Consider the following 18,811-nt stretch of genomic DNA (forward strand, 5'->3'; position numbering starts at 1 on the left):
CTTACTATTTTGGAAACCTAGAAGGTATGACATTACACGAAAGCCTTTTATGATATTTTACGTTCCCAGAGTTCTTGTCCTGAACTTCTTGGTAGGATTGGATAACATATACCTTTCAAGCAAACTCATCAAATGCATTCTTTTTATATTCCTTCCCTCTTAGACTATTCGTAAACGGTGTACTATGGAGTTCTGTGTCACTTGGATTTCTCCAATCATCTCACAATAGATTAAATTGCTACACCGGCTATTGATTGTGATAATACTTGATATAATTGCTTTGGTTTAAGAAACAAACAAGTGTAGACAAGGTTAATGTAATGTATATGAATATTTTAGGAATTTTTTGTATTAAAATCTTGACAGCTGCTTAAAATTTCAATTGCAGGACATTTTTTCTACTAGCACTGCTCTTCCTGGATCTCCAACTCTATTCATTCAAGATTTGCATCAATCAAAAAATAGCAGTTATCATTAAGACATTAATATTGATATTTTTGAAAATGAATATTTTGAGAAGCTCTTCTATGGAAAGTCTGAAAAACAGATCACATAGAGACATCATTCAATTGAGAAATTTTTTAAATAATACTCTCCTCTCAGGATAAGATAAGAAGAGCCATATAATTCCATAACTTTTACTTTAAATGTCTAATGTAAAAAACTCTATTCGATTTAGATCTGGTGATCTGGAAGGCCTTAAATGAGGTCCACGCCACCAAGTAGTTTCATCATGCCTTAACCATGGTAAATCCTTTATCACCAATGGCAGTTCTTCCAATAAGGAAACAGATATAACTGATCCTAAAATCTGATTAAAACTCGTATTGGAAATGATCTTTATAGGATTTCCTTCAAGCCTAGTTATATGGCAACAACAATAAAAATTCAACTTTTTTGATCATGTTTGATCAATTTTTGATGTTACTCTTCCTAAACCTCCAACTTCTTTCAGTCAAGCTTCGACATAAATCATCAAGAAATATCCAATTTCCTTAAGGCTGAATATTTGTTGACAAGTGACAACCTAGATGACATTTTACGAAATGCCCTCTGGTTTCATGATAATAATGATGATAATCCGAATCCACTACAAATCAATTTGACACCTATTTCAGATTCGACATTGCATCATTACTTTTCTATATTTTTTGCCACCTAATGCTTTTAATTTTAATTAAATATTTCTGGAAGTTTTTCCTCATTCAACTCAATTTTAAACATCGCAAGTGTGGAACGGGCTTAAACCTATAAAACGAAATGTCAAATCGAAGATATGCGCACAGACTTAAATTCACTCATCGGTCATTACTCATACCGTGGCAATGAATTTCTTGATTAATATTTTCTCAATTAATTATTAAGTCAAATCATGCGCATTACGGCAATGACAGAAATTGACAAGTGACTTTAGTATATTACCATGAAATGACAACTATGAATTGTTATCATTGACAGATTAGGCTCAATATACACTTGACAGAACGGCCAGAGGAGTTTTTGGTTTTCCTAAGATCACTCCTAATCAATGTTTAAAATAAGCGTGTGTGCAGTAACCTAATTAAAAGCCTTAAGAGAATGAATAAAATACTTATGTTTTTCTTTCAGGGTCACTGGTATCCAGAGAAACCCTTCAAAGGCTCAGCATTCAGATGTTTAAAGACTGGTGACCCAATCGATAAGGTTCTTGAGAGGGCTGCCCGAGAGAGCGGAGTGCCAATTCAGGATATCCTCGAGAATCTTCCACAAGAACTGGCAGTGTGGGTGGATCCTGGTGAAGTGAGCTACAGGATTGGAGAAAAGGGGGCTGTGAAAATTTTATTTAGTGAGAAACTCGATCCTCAAGACGATCATTCTGCTGATAGGTGAGTCAATGGGGGAGATTTGATTTCATTTGGTGGAAATATTTGATATTCATGTGGGTTTCAGGGAGGTAACGAAAACCTTCAACCCGGAAGCTCAGTGCTTTAGGCCGATCGACTCAGTGAGTTGCAGCCTGAACAATCTTAGTTTGTCGCCCAGCAAATCGCTGACGCCCTTCAATGGCGGTCAGAATGCCAACGTTAATGCTGCTCAAGGGCCACAGATACAGGGTCAAGCAGCACCACCAAATGGCAATCAGGTAATAGCGTAGAAAGGATAAGAAGTAGTAACTAAGGAATATGTTTTCTTTAAAAGAACTATTTTCTTCTTATATAAATGCTAATTTTGTTTTAAGAGTGATGCAGTTCAATGAGACTCATCATCATTATCATCAGATTCAGCACTTCTTTTAATCACTTTCAAGCACTTTCAACTCAGTTTCGTAATTAAAAACCTCTTTTGTGGAGAAAAGAGTATTATTGAAAAAATATTTTCCTTATTAACCATTCACTCCACTTCCAAAATAGACTGCTTCAATTAAAAAAAAAGTAGTAGTTGAACGGACAGCGAATGGTTGATTCGTTCTCATTTCATTTTTGTCCCTTTCCTATAATTTAATTATTTTCAGTCAGTCAAGATGACGAATAGATCAAGTAATGTCCTAGTTATTAGAGATAATGATAAAGATGTGATTTGAAAACTCAATCATTAAAGTATTTTTATGCATTAAAAAAATCGACAACTCATAATTTTGTCTTAATTTTTTATTTCTTCCGAAATTTTATCATTTCATTTCTATTAGAGATAGAGACGTGATTTAAAGACTAATACGTGCCAAAAAAATAAAGTAGCTGTCATGCATCAATAAATCTTTTTGCTTACTTAATTTGTCCCAAAAGCAATACATTAACTCGATTAAATCTTCTTTCTAGGTGGTACCGAATAACCCCCACCTAGCCTCGAATTCTACAGCGCCGTCCCCCACCTCCATGGGTAATTCTTACAAAGGATCACCCTCGCCAGTACCGGCTTTCATACCACGAACCACCACACCCTTAACTTTCACCACGGCCACGTTTGCTCAGACGAAGTTTGGAAGTACCAAGTTGAAAACCAGTAGCAAGAGGGCAAATAGGTACGACTCCATGGGCTTTCTTTATATTATAAGTAGCTCTTAGCTGGTTCAAACCGTAAAATGTTAATTAGAGGAACAGTTTGATCCATAAGGCAAAAATTAGCTTTTATAGGCTGCTGAGTCAAGGTTTTTCAGAATAAAATGCTTATCATTTCAGTCACATCACATCAGTGATCATTTTTTTGATAAAAAGGGTCAAAGAAGCAGCTTATGTAAAACCACTTAAAGTTGTCTACAAATTATTTGATTGCGTCACATTGTTAGAATCAACAGTATAGAAGTTATAAAATTTTGTTTTAATTATAATTAATATTGAATATTTTTAACATATAAGTCTTATGGTTGGAACCTTTGGTGTGGTAACAGTTTTCCCACTAACCAAACACTTTTTTTTTATTCTGGATACGTGTGAGAAAATTAAACCTTATTTACACATTTTGCCTTATATACTAAAGATATACCATAAATTGGGGTTACTTTGGCAGGTTTGGACCTATTATTAGACTATAACTCGCAAAGAAACTAAAAGTGGAAATATTTTAAATTTTCACTGTTCTTTGTGTAATTTGAAGTAAATTACTTAAGTGTGTTGCCGTGCTAGACTTATTGCTAAGCCTACTTTAGCGGCAAAAAAAAGTTTGTGCATTTTTTTTTTCAAAAAACCTATTTACACTTAAAGCAAATTAACATGGTTTCAACTGGTTTCAAAGACAAAAGTCATTATCCTTCATACATTCGCGTGAAGTAATCTGGATCTACGTTTGCATTTTGACGGCTGTCATATAAACAGCAAACATGCATCCTAAGGAATCAATTGCTTGAAAATGAGAAATCTTCCTCAAAGGCAGATAGACATGGGTCAACGACATAAGGATTTAGATGGCAAAGGACATTCGCTACATTAAAGATCCTGGGATAGTTTTACTAGAAATCAACTATGGCAATGCTCAGAACTAAATATTATGAGTCCAGAGTAGGTCTCCTCATCAGATCTCTAGGGAACACAGTTGACTTGACAATGAATGAAAGAACTAAAAAAAATCCTTGATTTAAGTGGGTATACTGCCGTGTAAAGTAATCCTGACTTTGATATATTTCTAAGAAATATTTCTTCACATCAAAATTGTATTACTCAAACTTAATAGAATGGCTCAAGTAATCTCCAGATAACAGTTTTGAGAGATTGCAGCCATCTTCTTAGAATAAAATAGTTAAACTTATTTCGTATGAAAACCCCATTGATATATAAGTTATACAAATAAATTATAATTAACAGTATGAAATTGTTGAAAAGTTGAGTCCTGATAAAAATTTTCAGGACTCGTAGAATTTTTCTTCTAGAAACACTTCCTGTACACCGACCTTCTCTAAAAACCATACAGCTCTCAAACCTCCATTGAACGTTTAGTCCTGAAAATTACAAATCGTTTGAGGCTTTTGAGTTTGAGTTATTGTGTTCCAAAGAATTTGACATTATGCCCCAAGTTTTAAGCAGTATGCAGATTCTTGTTTCAGAGCCTCCTGCAGGCTCAGAATATGGAAAAAGGGCTTTAGAGTCAAAAATTTAGGGCTACAGGTGACCATAAGCAAACTAAACCCTATAATAAGTCTCTAAATGTGCAAAACTTAGTGATAGTAGCAAAATTTCACAGACAGCTGCCTTAGAAGCTATAAGCCAGATTGTGGAGATTTTTGTTTTCTAGGAATTTCAGAAACATTAATGGGGAATTTAGCTAGAAATCCTTGAGTGGTCCCTGAAGCCTTAATATATTAGTTATTTTCCGTGGAAAAATGTTCACAACGTAAACAAGTATTTATTTTTTAAATTGTAAGTATACATAAAGGTTATAAAAATATTAGTATATCATATATTAAGTAATATTCATATACCTAGAAGACCTTGGCAGCGGTTTTCTATGATCTGACAAAAGCTTCTGACTGCACCAATTATGAAGCAAATCCTGAAAAATAAATTAAAAAACTGTATCAATTGCTAGGAATTAATACAGTTACCCTGTCAAAGTTGAAAATTTTATTAAGAAGAATGGTTAGAGTAATTTTTTCTGTGAGATCTAGAAATTATATTCCAACAAGTCCTTAACGGAATGGCAGAAGAATAGAGTCAGCCTGAGTAATATACGATACGCCGACGATACCATGGTTATAGCAGATAGCTTGGAAGTATTGCAAAGATTAACGTACCATATCGCGCAGTACAGTCAACAATATGGTCTTAATATCAACGTAAATAAAACAAAACAAATGATCGTCAGCAAAAGAGGTATAAAGGGAGATTACTTGAATTTTTTTTCAAATGCATGTAATAAAACATTATTTCATATTCCTGGAACACATGGAAATGCTTTGAAGGAAAAAATAATTAAAAATTATATGCATCAAATGCCTGGAATAAAAGAATCATTTCTCTGAAAAAGCCTGAAACCAGAATGACTTTTGATGCCTAGAATTTAAAATATCTTTAAAAAAATTATGAAAAACAAAATCGGTAACTTATACTTTTTAAGAACAAAATGTTTTTAATAATTTGGCTAATATTAAATCTAACGGTAAAAGAAATAACACATGTCCTAATCAAATTACTTCGACTGAACTCGAATTGAACATGCTCAACAATAGTGCTACCTTCAAACCATCATAAATGAACAAGACACTGTATAAGAAATAAAATATCGTATAGGAAAAGCAAGGCTGGTATTTTACAAAATGAGTGCCATCTTCAAAAGCCACAACATCTCTCTTGAAACGAGATTAAGTCTTTTTGATTGTATGGCGTCTATTCTAGCCACTTACAGAAGCTACCACTAAAAATCTGGAAGAATTTGAGATGTGGCTGTATAGGAGAATGCTCAGAATACCATGGACAGCTCAGATTACAAATATAGACGGGCTAAGAAGAATAAAAAAGGATCTGGAAGTAATGTAGACCATTCAAAAAAGAACATTAGAATACTTAGGTCATGTTATGGGATGAAATGTTTTTGTCCACGAAATTGTTGTATAAAAAGATTATAACTTTTTAAAGCTTCTTATTTATAAAGTATAATTCTTTTCAAAATGGCTAGTATTTCTTCTTAGAAAAAGATTAAAAATCGGGAAATTTTAAAAGGAATGTAAAGAGTTCTAAACACTTAGAGACCAGTAGTGACCTAAGGATGTGGGCAATAAACTATAATTATAAGTCAATATTTAAAAAAAAAAATTCAAATATTATTCATTCAGATCTCTCAGAATAATAAAATCATAAAACAGTCGTGCATATTCTAAAATATCTGTCCAAAAGACGCTGACATTTGAATTTTTCTCCTGTAAAAGTGCCATGTATTATTATGTGTTGTTAGCGTTCGCAAATAGGACAATTATGTTTGAAGTGGATTCTTTATGAAATAAAAATATAAATTGCTTTTATTGGGGATAAAATAAATATGTTATATTAGAGTTTCTTATAAAATTAAATAAATTTATCTAATGTCGCCATTTTTTAATTTGAATTTTATTTCCACCATGTCGGTTTTTGCGAATTAAATTAAATGCATAAGCCATTTTCTTAAAAATGTTGAATTACTATTCAGTTCAGTCATATTTATGTGTGTTGACAAATTGTGTTGATTGAAATATTTATATTTTATAATTGTATTTATATAGTCTTATAAGGAAATAGTAGAACAATAATATAACATTACTAAAATACTTTTATAAATGCTATATTATAGACAAGAAATTGATTTTATAATATTATATAAAAGTATTCAACGAGTTTTATTAGCGTGAACACTTTTTGAGCTTAAGCACGATATATACGTACTATATGATTTAATTTTTAGCATATTTGTGCTGCTTGGGCTGTTTTGGTTACTTGTAAAACTGCATTGTAATTTGAATATCTCACCAAAGCTTCCAACCATAAAGACCATGATAATGAAAATTTGAATCAAATTATAAATCATTATGTTTTTTCGTTATAGAATGTCGCCCACAGAATTCTCCAACTACATAAAGCAGCGCGCCATGCAACAACAGATGCACCAACAGCCCCCCCACCACTCTCCCGGCAGCCGAGCCCTATCCCCCGACCCTTCGGCATACTATTTCCCACCGCAAGGTCACTATCCTCACCAATTCCCTCCCCGTTCAATGTTCGAGTCTTCCAACCAATTCCTCAGCCCCGACCTGTACCTTGGAAAAAACAACCTGAACTTCCCGTTCGACAACACGCCTTTCAATCCCTTTTTTCCCAACAACGGGGGGATGAACATGCCCCCCAACGCATCCAATCCTACGCAGAATAAAGACATGATAGATAACTGGACCTACAGTCCAACTGGACAGTATCAGCATCTTTTGGTCGCCAATTGAGATTCATAGGCGGGGGAGGGTTTTAGACAAGTCAGGGGTAGAACATCGGCCACCCCTAGCGATTCTATTGTCTCTTTCTTAAGTGGTAGGCTGCGGGAGGTCGCTGAGGAAAGGACTCTTTCATAACGTTAGAGTGTTCGAAGGTACATCACCAAATTGTGTTGGTAAATAATATAGTGAAGGTTGCTTCTCTAGAGTACAACAATTTTTACTTTCTGTTTTTATTTCTTTTTCATTATTAGATAATACTTGTCCCTTAATTTTTAATATTTATTTTGGGTCTCTTAAATGTGATTTACGGGAAACAATCTGCTGCCATTTAAAGTGCGGTCCTGTCGCATCATAGGTAACGCGGGCGCAGCTTTATGGCGCACCATCACCGACGATTAATGTGAAGCGAAAGGACAGGACCGTAGTAAGAATTTCTTTTTGTACATTTTTTTCATGTTAATTTGTTAAGACTTAATGTAGTGCAATAATGAAGTCGTTTTGAAACGTCGATATAAATTCCCAGTTTTATTTTCTTGGTCCCATCAGACAAATCCTTAAAATCTGTTTTCGGGTGGTCCATGTGGATATCAGCGCCCCTTGGGATCACGTAAAGTGAGAAAAAGCCTAAGAAATCTAATCCACGCATCTCTCCTTTCAATTTAGCATATTGAGTATGTCAATATATATGAGTTAATTTATCTCGATGGGGATATCTGCATTATATAAAATTACGCCATATTATGCGTTTTTTATATATAATTAAACCATCTTTTTTAAATAATTTTTCAAAAAAACATGTTTTTATGTGCAAGTTTATATAGATATCCGGCCCCTTGAAGAAAGAGAGAGAGGGAGATCTAATTATTCTTGTGTGGAAAGAATTACGTGATGATGGTTTTCCAAAAACGCAACGTCATAGTGATGTAAAATTATCGGTAATATTACGTAATGTTACGTTAACATTGGTAATTTATAAAAAAAAAAAACTTTTTAAGTAATACAACTTTTTTAATTTTAAAACTGTGAAAACATTACAAAAGATAACAAGAACTTTTTTAAACTAGTCAGTGTCAGAGAGGACTACAAAATATAGTAAATAATGGTATATTATCCTCATTATCAACTTCAATAACCTACTTGTCTATAACTTCGAAATCGTTGTCTACTTTTTCTATTTCTTCCTCAGTAGCTTTTACTATTGTTGAATGATTTTCTTCATTTAGTAAATTTTAATTATAGGCAATATAAGTTAATTTTCCAGCCGTTTTCACCGTAAGTCTCCTTCTTCTTTGCAAATGAATAAATCCATAAGTACTAAACAGGCCCAGGCATAGATTTTTCACTGGAAATGACGAATTCTATACTAAGATCTACTTGTAAATAATACTTTTGACTCCTTACAGTTTCATAGATGAACTTCATTGCAATTAAATTTTTAGCTTCAATTAAATTCTAGTTGGGTTGATTTGGTTCTAATAGGTAAGCAGCAAGATGAACAGATAAATTTGATACTTTGTCAGGTACTATTACCTTATTTTAAAAAAGCAGCCCACTTTTGAGATTGTTAGCCTCAAAAAATGTTATCTACTTAGAGATTGACTAAAACAAGTGATAACTTGCGCCCATTTGTAACCAAAATTCGTTTTCAAGAAGAAGTTATACTGTATTTGATGAAAGAGCATCAGAAATATCTGGGATATCATTTACTGCTAAACTTTTCAATTAATGTTTAGTGTCCATTTTGTTCAACTGGATTTTTTCAAACCCTGCATGTAAAATCTGCAAATTTTTCTACTCAGATATAATTAAAATTATGCTCCTTTTAAAATTGGAAAAACGGTCTAATTTCAAGAACTCTTTGACGGTTTTCGAAAGGTTTAGACCGCAGCAAATACAACCATAATTAGTAATATAATCGTATTTGCTGTTATTATAACTATTTCACGAGCCTTTTTATGTTAGCTCCGTTGTCAGCGACAATAGGTATAGAAAACTTGACTTTTCAATTTCTGATGCCAAAAATGTTGCTAAATGTCTGTTATCTTCGGCCTGTATTGATTTAGGTGCATTAATAACAAAATTAGCTATTAAGTCATTTCTGCAAATTGACCATCCATCCATTTGTAAGCTTAAGATAGATGCTTGACTTATTTTTGAAGAAACTGCAATTTTTTACTCTAGTACACTAGAGGATATGACAACTGGTAACCATACTTTTTTCGTTGTCATATCTAGGGGGGGCTTCTGAGACATATGTAAGTAGCCCTTGCGAGTAATTCATCAATCTTGTTTCCTTGAGAGCATATATTATCAAAATACGAAGAAATTGTACTTCGTGATGCCTTAGAAGTATTTGAAAATAAAGAACTAGCTGACAAAGGCACAGGCCCTACTAATGAAGTAATTTCTGAGTCTATAAATTCTCCCTGCTCCTGTTGATGGTAGTTTCAATACCAGTAGTATCACTAGCTTCTAGTACCTCATTTGAACTTGGCGTGGTGGTATTGTTACTACCGGAAACATTTCCTACAGGCAATTTTCCTTTTTTATGAATTTGTAGTAAATTTTCAGGTTTTTCTACACATTTTAGCAAATGTTGGAATTTGCTGATCGCAACTACAAAATAAACATTTCGGGAAGAGGTCAACTGAAAAATATTTAGACCCACCAGTTCAAATATCACGTAACAAGGCAAAACAAATACAGTTATTTCTATTAATAGCACTGTTAGTTACAAACCCTTTATCACAAAAATGTCGCTAATTATAATGAATATCGCTGGCTAAACTTGCTCTAAACTACAGAATTGTTACAACTCAGATTTCGGGTATTCCCTGGGCTGGGATTCTAAAATCACGACTCGACCTCGATACGATCACGACTTCGAATTCGATTGTGACAAGGGTGATTCTAAATTTCAATCGTCGGCTAAACTCGTTTTATTCGATTTGATTTAGGTTTCTTGGTATATATTTGTTATTTTCCCTAATATTTGACAGATGGACATCAATTGTCTTTTCTATTCTATTCTATTAAAAAAAATCGTTAAAAATCACCACTACCCATTGGAAAATAATAACTGAATTCATGGAAAATCACAAAAACTTGTTGTGTTTAACCACTTTCGGTTTTAATATGGTAACATGGGTGCAATCAATAGGACCTATAGCACCAGGGAAATTGGATCTCTCCATAAATGTTAATTTATTAATTTGTCTCTCATCTCTTATAATTGGAAAATTAATGAATGGGAAGGCAAGGTGATTGTCAATAATTTCGGTAATTTTATAGGTCCCACGACAGTAGTTTCGCTAATTCCAAATTTAAAATCTTGTCCAATGCTTCTTTGGTGACAATCTGTGGCATAAAATCTTGACATACTAAAACTGCCTATTCAATGGTAACCCTACTTCCTATGCCTCTATTATTAACAGAAGATTGTGGAAAATAGGGTCGAATTAGATCTATTAGTTGTGTTTAAGAAAGCTTTTTGATCTGTACCATCCGTGAATAAATGGATAAGTCAAAATTATAAAGATTTCAGTATGACCATTTTATACATTTTGATATTTTTAAAGAGTAAAAATCTGAATGGAAACTTAGTTTTTTTTTTTATTAAGTTGATAATTATGCAACACATGACGTAAATAATCATAAGCTGTAAAAGTGTAATAATTTTTGAGAAAAATATAACTTACCTATTTATTCACCCTAAATTTGTGTGTTCTTGTTGAGTTACCGACTTATTCCACTTAGTACAAAAATATACTGGACAAAACAAAAAACATTTTTTTTTTATTTATTTCTTTACAAAAACCAAGTGAACAAAATAAATTTTTAACTGCAAAAAAAAAACAAAAAATTATTAATCGTCTGGATCAATCTCTGTTAAATCCGGATCTAAGTCTTGCATATCCGTAGTGGGCAAGTTCCGGTAAAACCTATGAAAAACTTCATCTATGAGCGGCAAAAGATCAAGTAGGTCTTTCTTTTTTTCTTTACTAATTGGCAAAGGCTTGTATGCAATTTGGGGCAATGTGCTGGGTATAATGTGTTTCCCTCTCCTTCTGAAATTTACAGCTTTAAAAGAATTTGAAACATCTAAACTATGTTTATATTTCCTATTTCATTGGTATACTGGAACCACTGCACTGGCTGCCACAAGAATTGCCTAATGCCCCTTTTCCTAGACTGCTAAAATCTAAGAAGTCTTCTTGTTTCATTACCACTACTTTGAATGGTTTTTTCCTTCTGCAGGATCTTATCATCTGATACCAGTCATTAGGGTAATTGATTTTAATTTTTGTTTTCTTTTTTTCTTTCTCTATAAGAGCATGATTACACTCCATATGAGTGAGACCACTAACTAAAAACTTGTGATCAATTATTTTAATATTAGGGCATTTTGTAAGAGCAAAAAAGGAGAACATGAAAGCGACTTGCTGGTTTTTATTTTGGCCTCCGCAAGTATCCGAGTAGAAAGTTACCTCTTCCACATCATGGAGTTCCAACAAAACGCGATAAATACAAGAAGCTATCTGATTGCCACCTCTTCCAGCAGTTGATTCGTCCCACATGAAGCATGTAACTTCATTAGATGTTAATTCGTGAACGGTAAGGTTAAATGACGCTTATAAAAGACAGTGTTTGATATTAAAAATGGTGTTGGAAGACACTGTTGAAGATCAAAAGTGTATGCCCTTTTTTTGGAATCTGAAGCCGCTATCTTTCACCTTGTAGACATCCTCTGCGAGTTGATGGTGTTTATCCCTCTCTTGTGTTAGATTCTCTTTCTCTTCCCCCTCAACGACTTTTAATTTTGTTTCGAAAATATCGCATTTAACACAAGTATCCTGTTTAGGTTTTTTAAATGCAGGGTTCAAACTGTAGAAGCAGTTCTTGTACAACGTTAATGAGACAGGTTTGTCCACTAGTTCTTTGTACATGTCATACATTTTAGCTATAGATAAGTCACTAGACAAGTAATTTTTAGATGTTCTATTTCTACAGTAGTGGCTTTCATATTTGGGAAACGACAAAATGTGATCTTTGGCTTTTTGAGTTTCTTCCATCGAGCGTCTATTACCTGAAGGAGCAATTCCACGTCTATCGGGAAGAATAATTCCAGAAAATGAAATTTTTTTCTTTTCATCCACTATTTCAACAAGTCCCTTAGTTTCACCGAAAGTGCAACAAAGCACGATTTACAAATTGGCTTTTGTATCCCACCAATAAGGATACTATATTGATATGAATATTCTCTGCATTTTTTCTTGGTCCTAGTTTTGCTGTTTTCTTTTGATTTAAGTTAATTAGAGAAGCTATGTAGTTGGCGCTTTTATCACGACTTCCCAAGTTCTCATCTAGCCCGGTCCTCATCTGAAAACCTTTCTCTACATTTCATGCGACATGCTTTTAAAGGCTTCATATTTCTAGACTGGATCACTTTTCCTTTTTCAGTAGTATAACTTTTACCAGCATTTCTTAACTCTTTACTTTCTTGTCTCTGCTTTCGTGACCTTCTTTATTTCTTCTTTTCTTCCGTACTATTAATTGGCTCGCTTTCCATCAAAACATCGTCCCTGTGTCTTTCATTTGATCTATATGAATCTGTTTTTGTCGCTACAATTTTAGTTTTATCCGGGGTGTGGTCTGAGTTTGAATCTTTATTGCTACTTTTTTCTTTCCTTTTTTTCTTCCGTTGGGTCTCTAAAAAAAAGTAACTTTAAATAATAATAATTTTAAGTATTACGGATCTTCACCTTCAACATCGCTTTCATCGGTAAATGATTCAATGCGTTCAAAAAAATCCGGATCAGCGATAAAATAGAAATCAATCTGGTTAAGGTGGTCGTTATCGTCAGTCAAATAATTAAAACTACTTGTGGACGGAGCGGGATTAGCGTCAGAACACTTTACTTCTACAGAATATGTCTCAAAAGACTTGCTATCCTCAGCGCAAATAAAATATGTCTTATTTCGTATTTCTGAAAATAAAATGAAAAACTGCAAGACGAAACGAAGGTAATTAACATTGTTTTATACTCTAACGTGACGTGTTTAAACCAACTTGTTAAAACCACTCAGTTTTTTTGCTCTATGAGTACTTGTGTGCACCATAATAAGACCATTGCGAATCTAAACCAAAGTATTCAGAATTTAACAAATACTCACCACTTGTAAAGAAATAAAAAAAATACGTTTACTTACTAAAGAAGGTTTAAAGTTCAAATTTAAAGGTATTTTCAACTACAGCTTAAATATCAATAAATTTAGAGGTAGAAAATAGATTTAAATCACTTTAATATTATGTTATAGACCTAACAAAACAACGGTCAGAGAATGCGACAGAAACGACTTTTGCCTGCTGCAAGCCTGAGTAAAGGAACTTACTATACTAATATTAATTTTTTCTCGGCAAATACAGAAGAAATTACAAAGAACACTTACCTGGTTCAAAAAGATCCGTAGGAATACTTTCTGTTATCACAATGCTATTTTGATTGCTTATTTTTTCATGTATTACACTTATTGGTCTTTCACTAACATTTACGTTTCTATCCAGTTCGGACACACTATTGTCTTATACAAAAACCTTCCAAAGCATTTTTCATAATTCGTTTAACTCGCTCGGACATTTTTTTACTAGTAAGACACCTAATAATGATTAAAATAATGACTTGTGTGTTAGTAAACATGCAAGTAGTAAACAACTTTGAAGTATCAGAACCTCAAAACAAAGTAACACATGTTCATAAACAGATAATTTAAGATGTCCACAAGTGAATATAGGAAAATGCAATGTGTCTAAACGGATATTTCTACATACCTGGTTATTCACCTACTGAATACTATGTAAACGGATGGTTAAGTCGAGTTACCTTATTTCAGACCAATATTAACATTCTTAAATAATAGACAAGTGGACATATCTCTTATGCACGTTAAATATGATCAAGTCAATAAGTAATAAGTAGGTATGTTTAGTTATCCAGATATAAATAATATGGGTAACTCTAGATATTGGTTTTTATACAAAAAAAATCGTCAAATCCAATTATTCACGGCCTTCTCCAGGGGGAACGATTGGGTAAAGTTGAGTTACCTATTTATTCCCTGACGAAATTGAAAGAGAACTATTCGATTATTCAGATATCTTCTTTTTAAAAAAAATCGACTTATCCACTTATTCACGGATGGTACAGAAATAAGGAAGAAGTTATATCATTTGGTGCATACGATATACCCAAGCGTGTCGTCGACAAATCGTTAAAAACTCCGCAAGACACTCACGATTGAAAATTTTATTTAGAATCAGTCATATCGAGTAATCGCGTCGAATCGTAATTTTAGAATCCCAGTAACTCCTAATCGATTAGTCTGGAAGTGGCCCTAGTGACGCCAAGTAGAGCTAGGCAAATAAACGAGACAGTATAGAGCCGAAAAAAGTACATTTCCAATATTACCGATCTTGCAGTAATATTATCTTATTTTACCAAAATTACCGGTAACCTTGCCTCGGTAATATAACCATTTACATCACTAGTCTAAAAAAATTACAAGGAGTGCAGATATCCCTATTTAATTAAAGTTGAATATTATTTTTTATTTAAATCCAAATTTTTAAAATTAAATTAATTTATATAAGGTGTTCGAAAAATGCATAAAAAAATAGGGTAAATTTTCCATAACCCCGAAATTAAATACCCTAATTAAGCTTAATTAAATTAAGAGTCCAGTACCTCTGAAAGCTTCACCTTATCAAAAATTATTTGTTGCTTTTTTGCAATTTTATAAGACTAAAAAATTATTTAATCTCAAGAAAATTAAAAAAAAAAACACTTGGCGTAGGAATATTTTTTTTGATTATAATTTAATTAGGTCTAATTTAGGGTTACAGTTGAAGTTTCCCGAATTCATAATTTAATGTGGCACTAAATAAATAACGATAAATCACACCCTAAAATATCCCAACAATATTGAGAAAAAAAAACAAGTAAAACGTTACACCCAGCTAATTTGTATCTTTAGTTTAACAGTTCCTACTTTTATATTCGCTTAAATAAATTAATTTTTGTAATCAAAAATGATAAAACTGTAAATATACGTAGTATAAGTTTTTGTAGAAGAAGTTCCAGTTCTTTTGGAACAGTGATCTCTCTAATGTTAAAATATGTTGTAAATATTGTAGCCTATATTATTTATACATAACATATAAATATTTTTGTAGTAAAAAAAAAGTATAGTATTCTCACACAACAGTCGGTTCTGAGAGACATATATTTTTCTTAAAATTTCACTTATGAAGGTTTACACGTAAATTTTTTAGTGTATTTGTTGATTTACGCCCTACAGATCCACGAATTGATTTATCGTAATGGTTTTAAGACAGTAATTCAAAAGCAATTTTCTTATTCATGCATCTGTAGGATTAATAATGATCGTTTCTTAAGAATGTAGGTTATTTTTTATACGAGAAGCAAAATGAATCTAGAACATCACGAAGCTTTTATATATCTCGAGAAAATACAGTAGAATCGCGCCAAAAGAGAAGAAAAAACCTGTTAATATTAATATTTAACAACTATTACCCTTATAATGATAAGATCCCAGCTTGATACTTTTTAAATTTTTATAAAAAAAAATCGTAGTAGATTAGAGTTTATAGATGTTTCTTACTTTATATAATATTATGGTGTTTACAGTATTCAGTAGCCGTAGTGTGTTTTTTCCTAAATTTTTATATTGTATGTATTTTTTATTTTTGTATGAGAAGCTCAAGCTATCGTCTAGTCCCGTTATAACTTCGATTAATCTATTTAGCAAGTCAGTTTGGCATGCCCACATATCGTTATGGACAACAGAATTATATATGCTATAAACGTTTTTATCTTTTCTTATTTTTTTTTTGTTTTTTTTTTTTGTGGGGAGTAGATTTTTTTTTATTGCATGCATATGCATATTTCGAGTATATAACCAGTAATTTCTTTTTTAAATATATAAATGGGTGTATCCTTGGTGTTAAAAAAATGTTTTTATCCATCTGACACAAAAAGTCGAAATTCATAACTTTTTCTTTTTAAATACGTCCCTGGACTTTTCATTTTATTTTTAAATTAAATGCCAAAGCACGTAATACTAAATGACGTTCCAGTGTTATAAAAAATTGAATATCATATTGGTCTCTGTCTGATGGATTATTTCCTCCATTAGTTTATCTCTGTCACATTGTCCATGATTTAAAAATGAAGCAAAATTAATTTTCAGCTAAAAACTGTAGTAGAATAAATTTTGCTTGTTTTTTCTAAAAAAATTTATAAATAAATGTTATTGCTCTTTATGGTATTTCCTATACTATAATGAGTTAGTCGAAGAGAACTTATAGACAAAATTATGTGTGAAACAGGGAATCAATCACAGGTTTCAATATCAGTGCCGTATTTTAAAATAAAATAAAATGAATTTTTCTGGGGAGTACTTTCTGGGGACAAAAAGCGAAATCTCAATAATTTTCTATTTTTTTCATTTTACATACGGCCCTGGATTTTTTAGTTCTAGCACACACCAAAATATATAACACTAACACTATTAAAATAATTATCTACTGTTTAAATAATTAAATAAATTTAAATAATTATCTCTGTCTGATACATTAGTGTCGCCATAAGTGCAATTCTGTCAAATTGATCATAATGGGCAAACTTCTATTGATCATGGTGTTTTCTATAGTATAATGAGTTAGACGACGACAAACTTATAGGCAAAATGATGTGTGAAACAAAAATGTGTATATTTGTCTCAGTTGCCGTAGACTTTTTTTAATCATTCTCACATGATTAAAATAAGCAAAAATAAAATTCCAGGGACGTACTTTGAAATAAATTTTTTTCTGATTACTCTTTTTACTGGGGAAAAAAGCGAAGACTCAATAATTTTTAATTTTTTTATTTTAAATACGGTCCTGGAGTTTTCAGTTTATTTTTTGGTTCCACAACACACCAAAACATATGAGACTAAAAAAATATTGCTATGAATAAAAAACTTCATTAAAATAATTATGTACTTATCTCTGCCTGCCACATTATTATCCCCATAAGTGCGTCTTTGTCAAATTCATCAATTTATTAAATTATTAATCATATAAATAAAACTTTTATTGCTTATGACGTTTTCTACACTATGAGTTAGACGAAGTGAGTTGTGCGGAACAGAAATGTGCATATTTATCTTCTTTCTTGCACACGTTTTTTTAATTATGGTATTATGATGGTTAAAGTAAACTAAGATAAAATTCCAGGGTCGTACTTTGAAAAAAACTTAATGATTTTGGGACAAAAGCTAAATCTCGTAAAATAATTTTAGATTTTGCTTTTTTTAAATACGGCCCTGGACTTTTCACTTTCAAAATATGTGACACTAAAAAAAATTACATTAAAAAATTATTATCTCAGTCTGACACATAATTTGTTACCATAAATGCATCTCTTCCAAATACCTCATAATATACAAACTTCTATTGCTCATGACGTTTTCTATTTTGAAATGAGTTAGACGAAGATGAAGTTAGAGACAAAATTATGTATTTAACAGAGATGAGTATATTTGCCTTTTTTTATCGTAGATTTTTTTAATCAGGTGTCACATGGAGTTATGGCAATTCCAGAGTGGTACTTTTAAATAAAATATTTTCTGAGTCAACTAAAAAAAAAATTTGCATTTTTTCTCTTTAAATTCGCCCCTGAACTTTTGGTTTAATTTTTCAGCTAAACACCAAAAAATACGTCATGAAAAAAATGATCTATTCATCTCTGTCTGACAGGTTAAGTTAACCATAAAGTTACCTCTGTCAAATTCATCATAATGGGCAGTACTCAGAGCAGTACTTTTGACGTCTATATCAAAAAAAATTAAGTTTTTTTTCACAAAAAGTTTTATATTTTGGTTTTAAATTTAAGCCCATAGGGTGGTTATTAATATAGAGACTTTTACCAAAAATTTCCATAAATTGAAATATTTTTTCTCCTAATTTACTGGTTATATGCTTCATGTCTTTTTTCTGTATAAAAACAAAGAAAGTGAAGAATAGATAAAAGAACCGTAAAGAAACACTACGTTCATATAACTGTTCACATTAATGGTAAAAGACTAAAACTTGTTCTTTTCCATACAAATGCAATAAGATGATCTGTTTTAAGATTGTGATATTCTTTTTCTTACTTTATTGGATATATTTTAATAATGAGCGTAGTCTTTCACTAGTTTTTGCAAAAGTTATCAGTCGCATGTTAGTCGCAACCCGGCTGGGTCTAGATATGCTTAATTTCTTATTTAAGATAATAATATGCTATTTTTTACTGCTTGCTTTTTTGTTACTTTTTCACTGAACGTTTATTTTTTACTTGTAATTGTTGACTTTATTATATAATATATATTTTGTTATGAACTTGC

At 32.0% G+C, this 18,811-nt stretch overlaps 1 protein-coding gene across 3 annotated transcripts in view; it reads left to right on the forward strand.

The window, feature by feature from the left end:
• LOC126748098 (protein Tob1-like) overlaps nucleotides 1-18,811 on the forward strand; it is a 109,290-nt gene extending 90,479 nt beyond the window's left edge. For all 3 annotated transcript variants that reach the window (XM_050457098.1, XM_050457097.1, XM_050457096.1), the window contains 4 exons: nucleotides 1,609-1,865; nucleotides 1,930-2,122; nucleotides 2,796-2,998; nucleotides 6,982-18,811. In XM_050457098.1, coding sequence (XP_050313055.1) covers nucleotides 1,609-1,865; nucleotides 1,930-2,122; nucleotides 2,796-2,998; nucleotides 6,982-7,372 — 1,044 coding nt within the window. In that variant the 3' untranslated portion in view covers nucleotides 7,373-18,811. The remainder of the gene's footprint in view (nucleotides 1-1,608; nucleotides 1,866-1,929; nucleotides 2,123-2,795; nucleotides 2,999-6,981) is intronic.

This window comes from Anthonomus grandis, chromosome 22, assembly GCF_022605725.1.
Source record: "Anthonomus grandis grandis chromosome 22, icAntGran1.3, whole genome shotgun sequence".
NCBI lineage: Eukaryota > Metazoa > Arthropoda > Insecta > Coleoptera > Curculionidae > Anthonomus > Anthonomus grandis.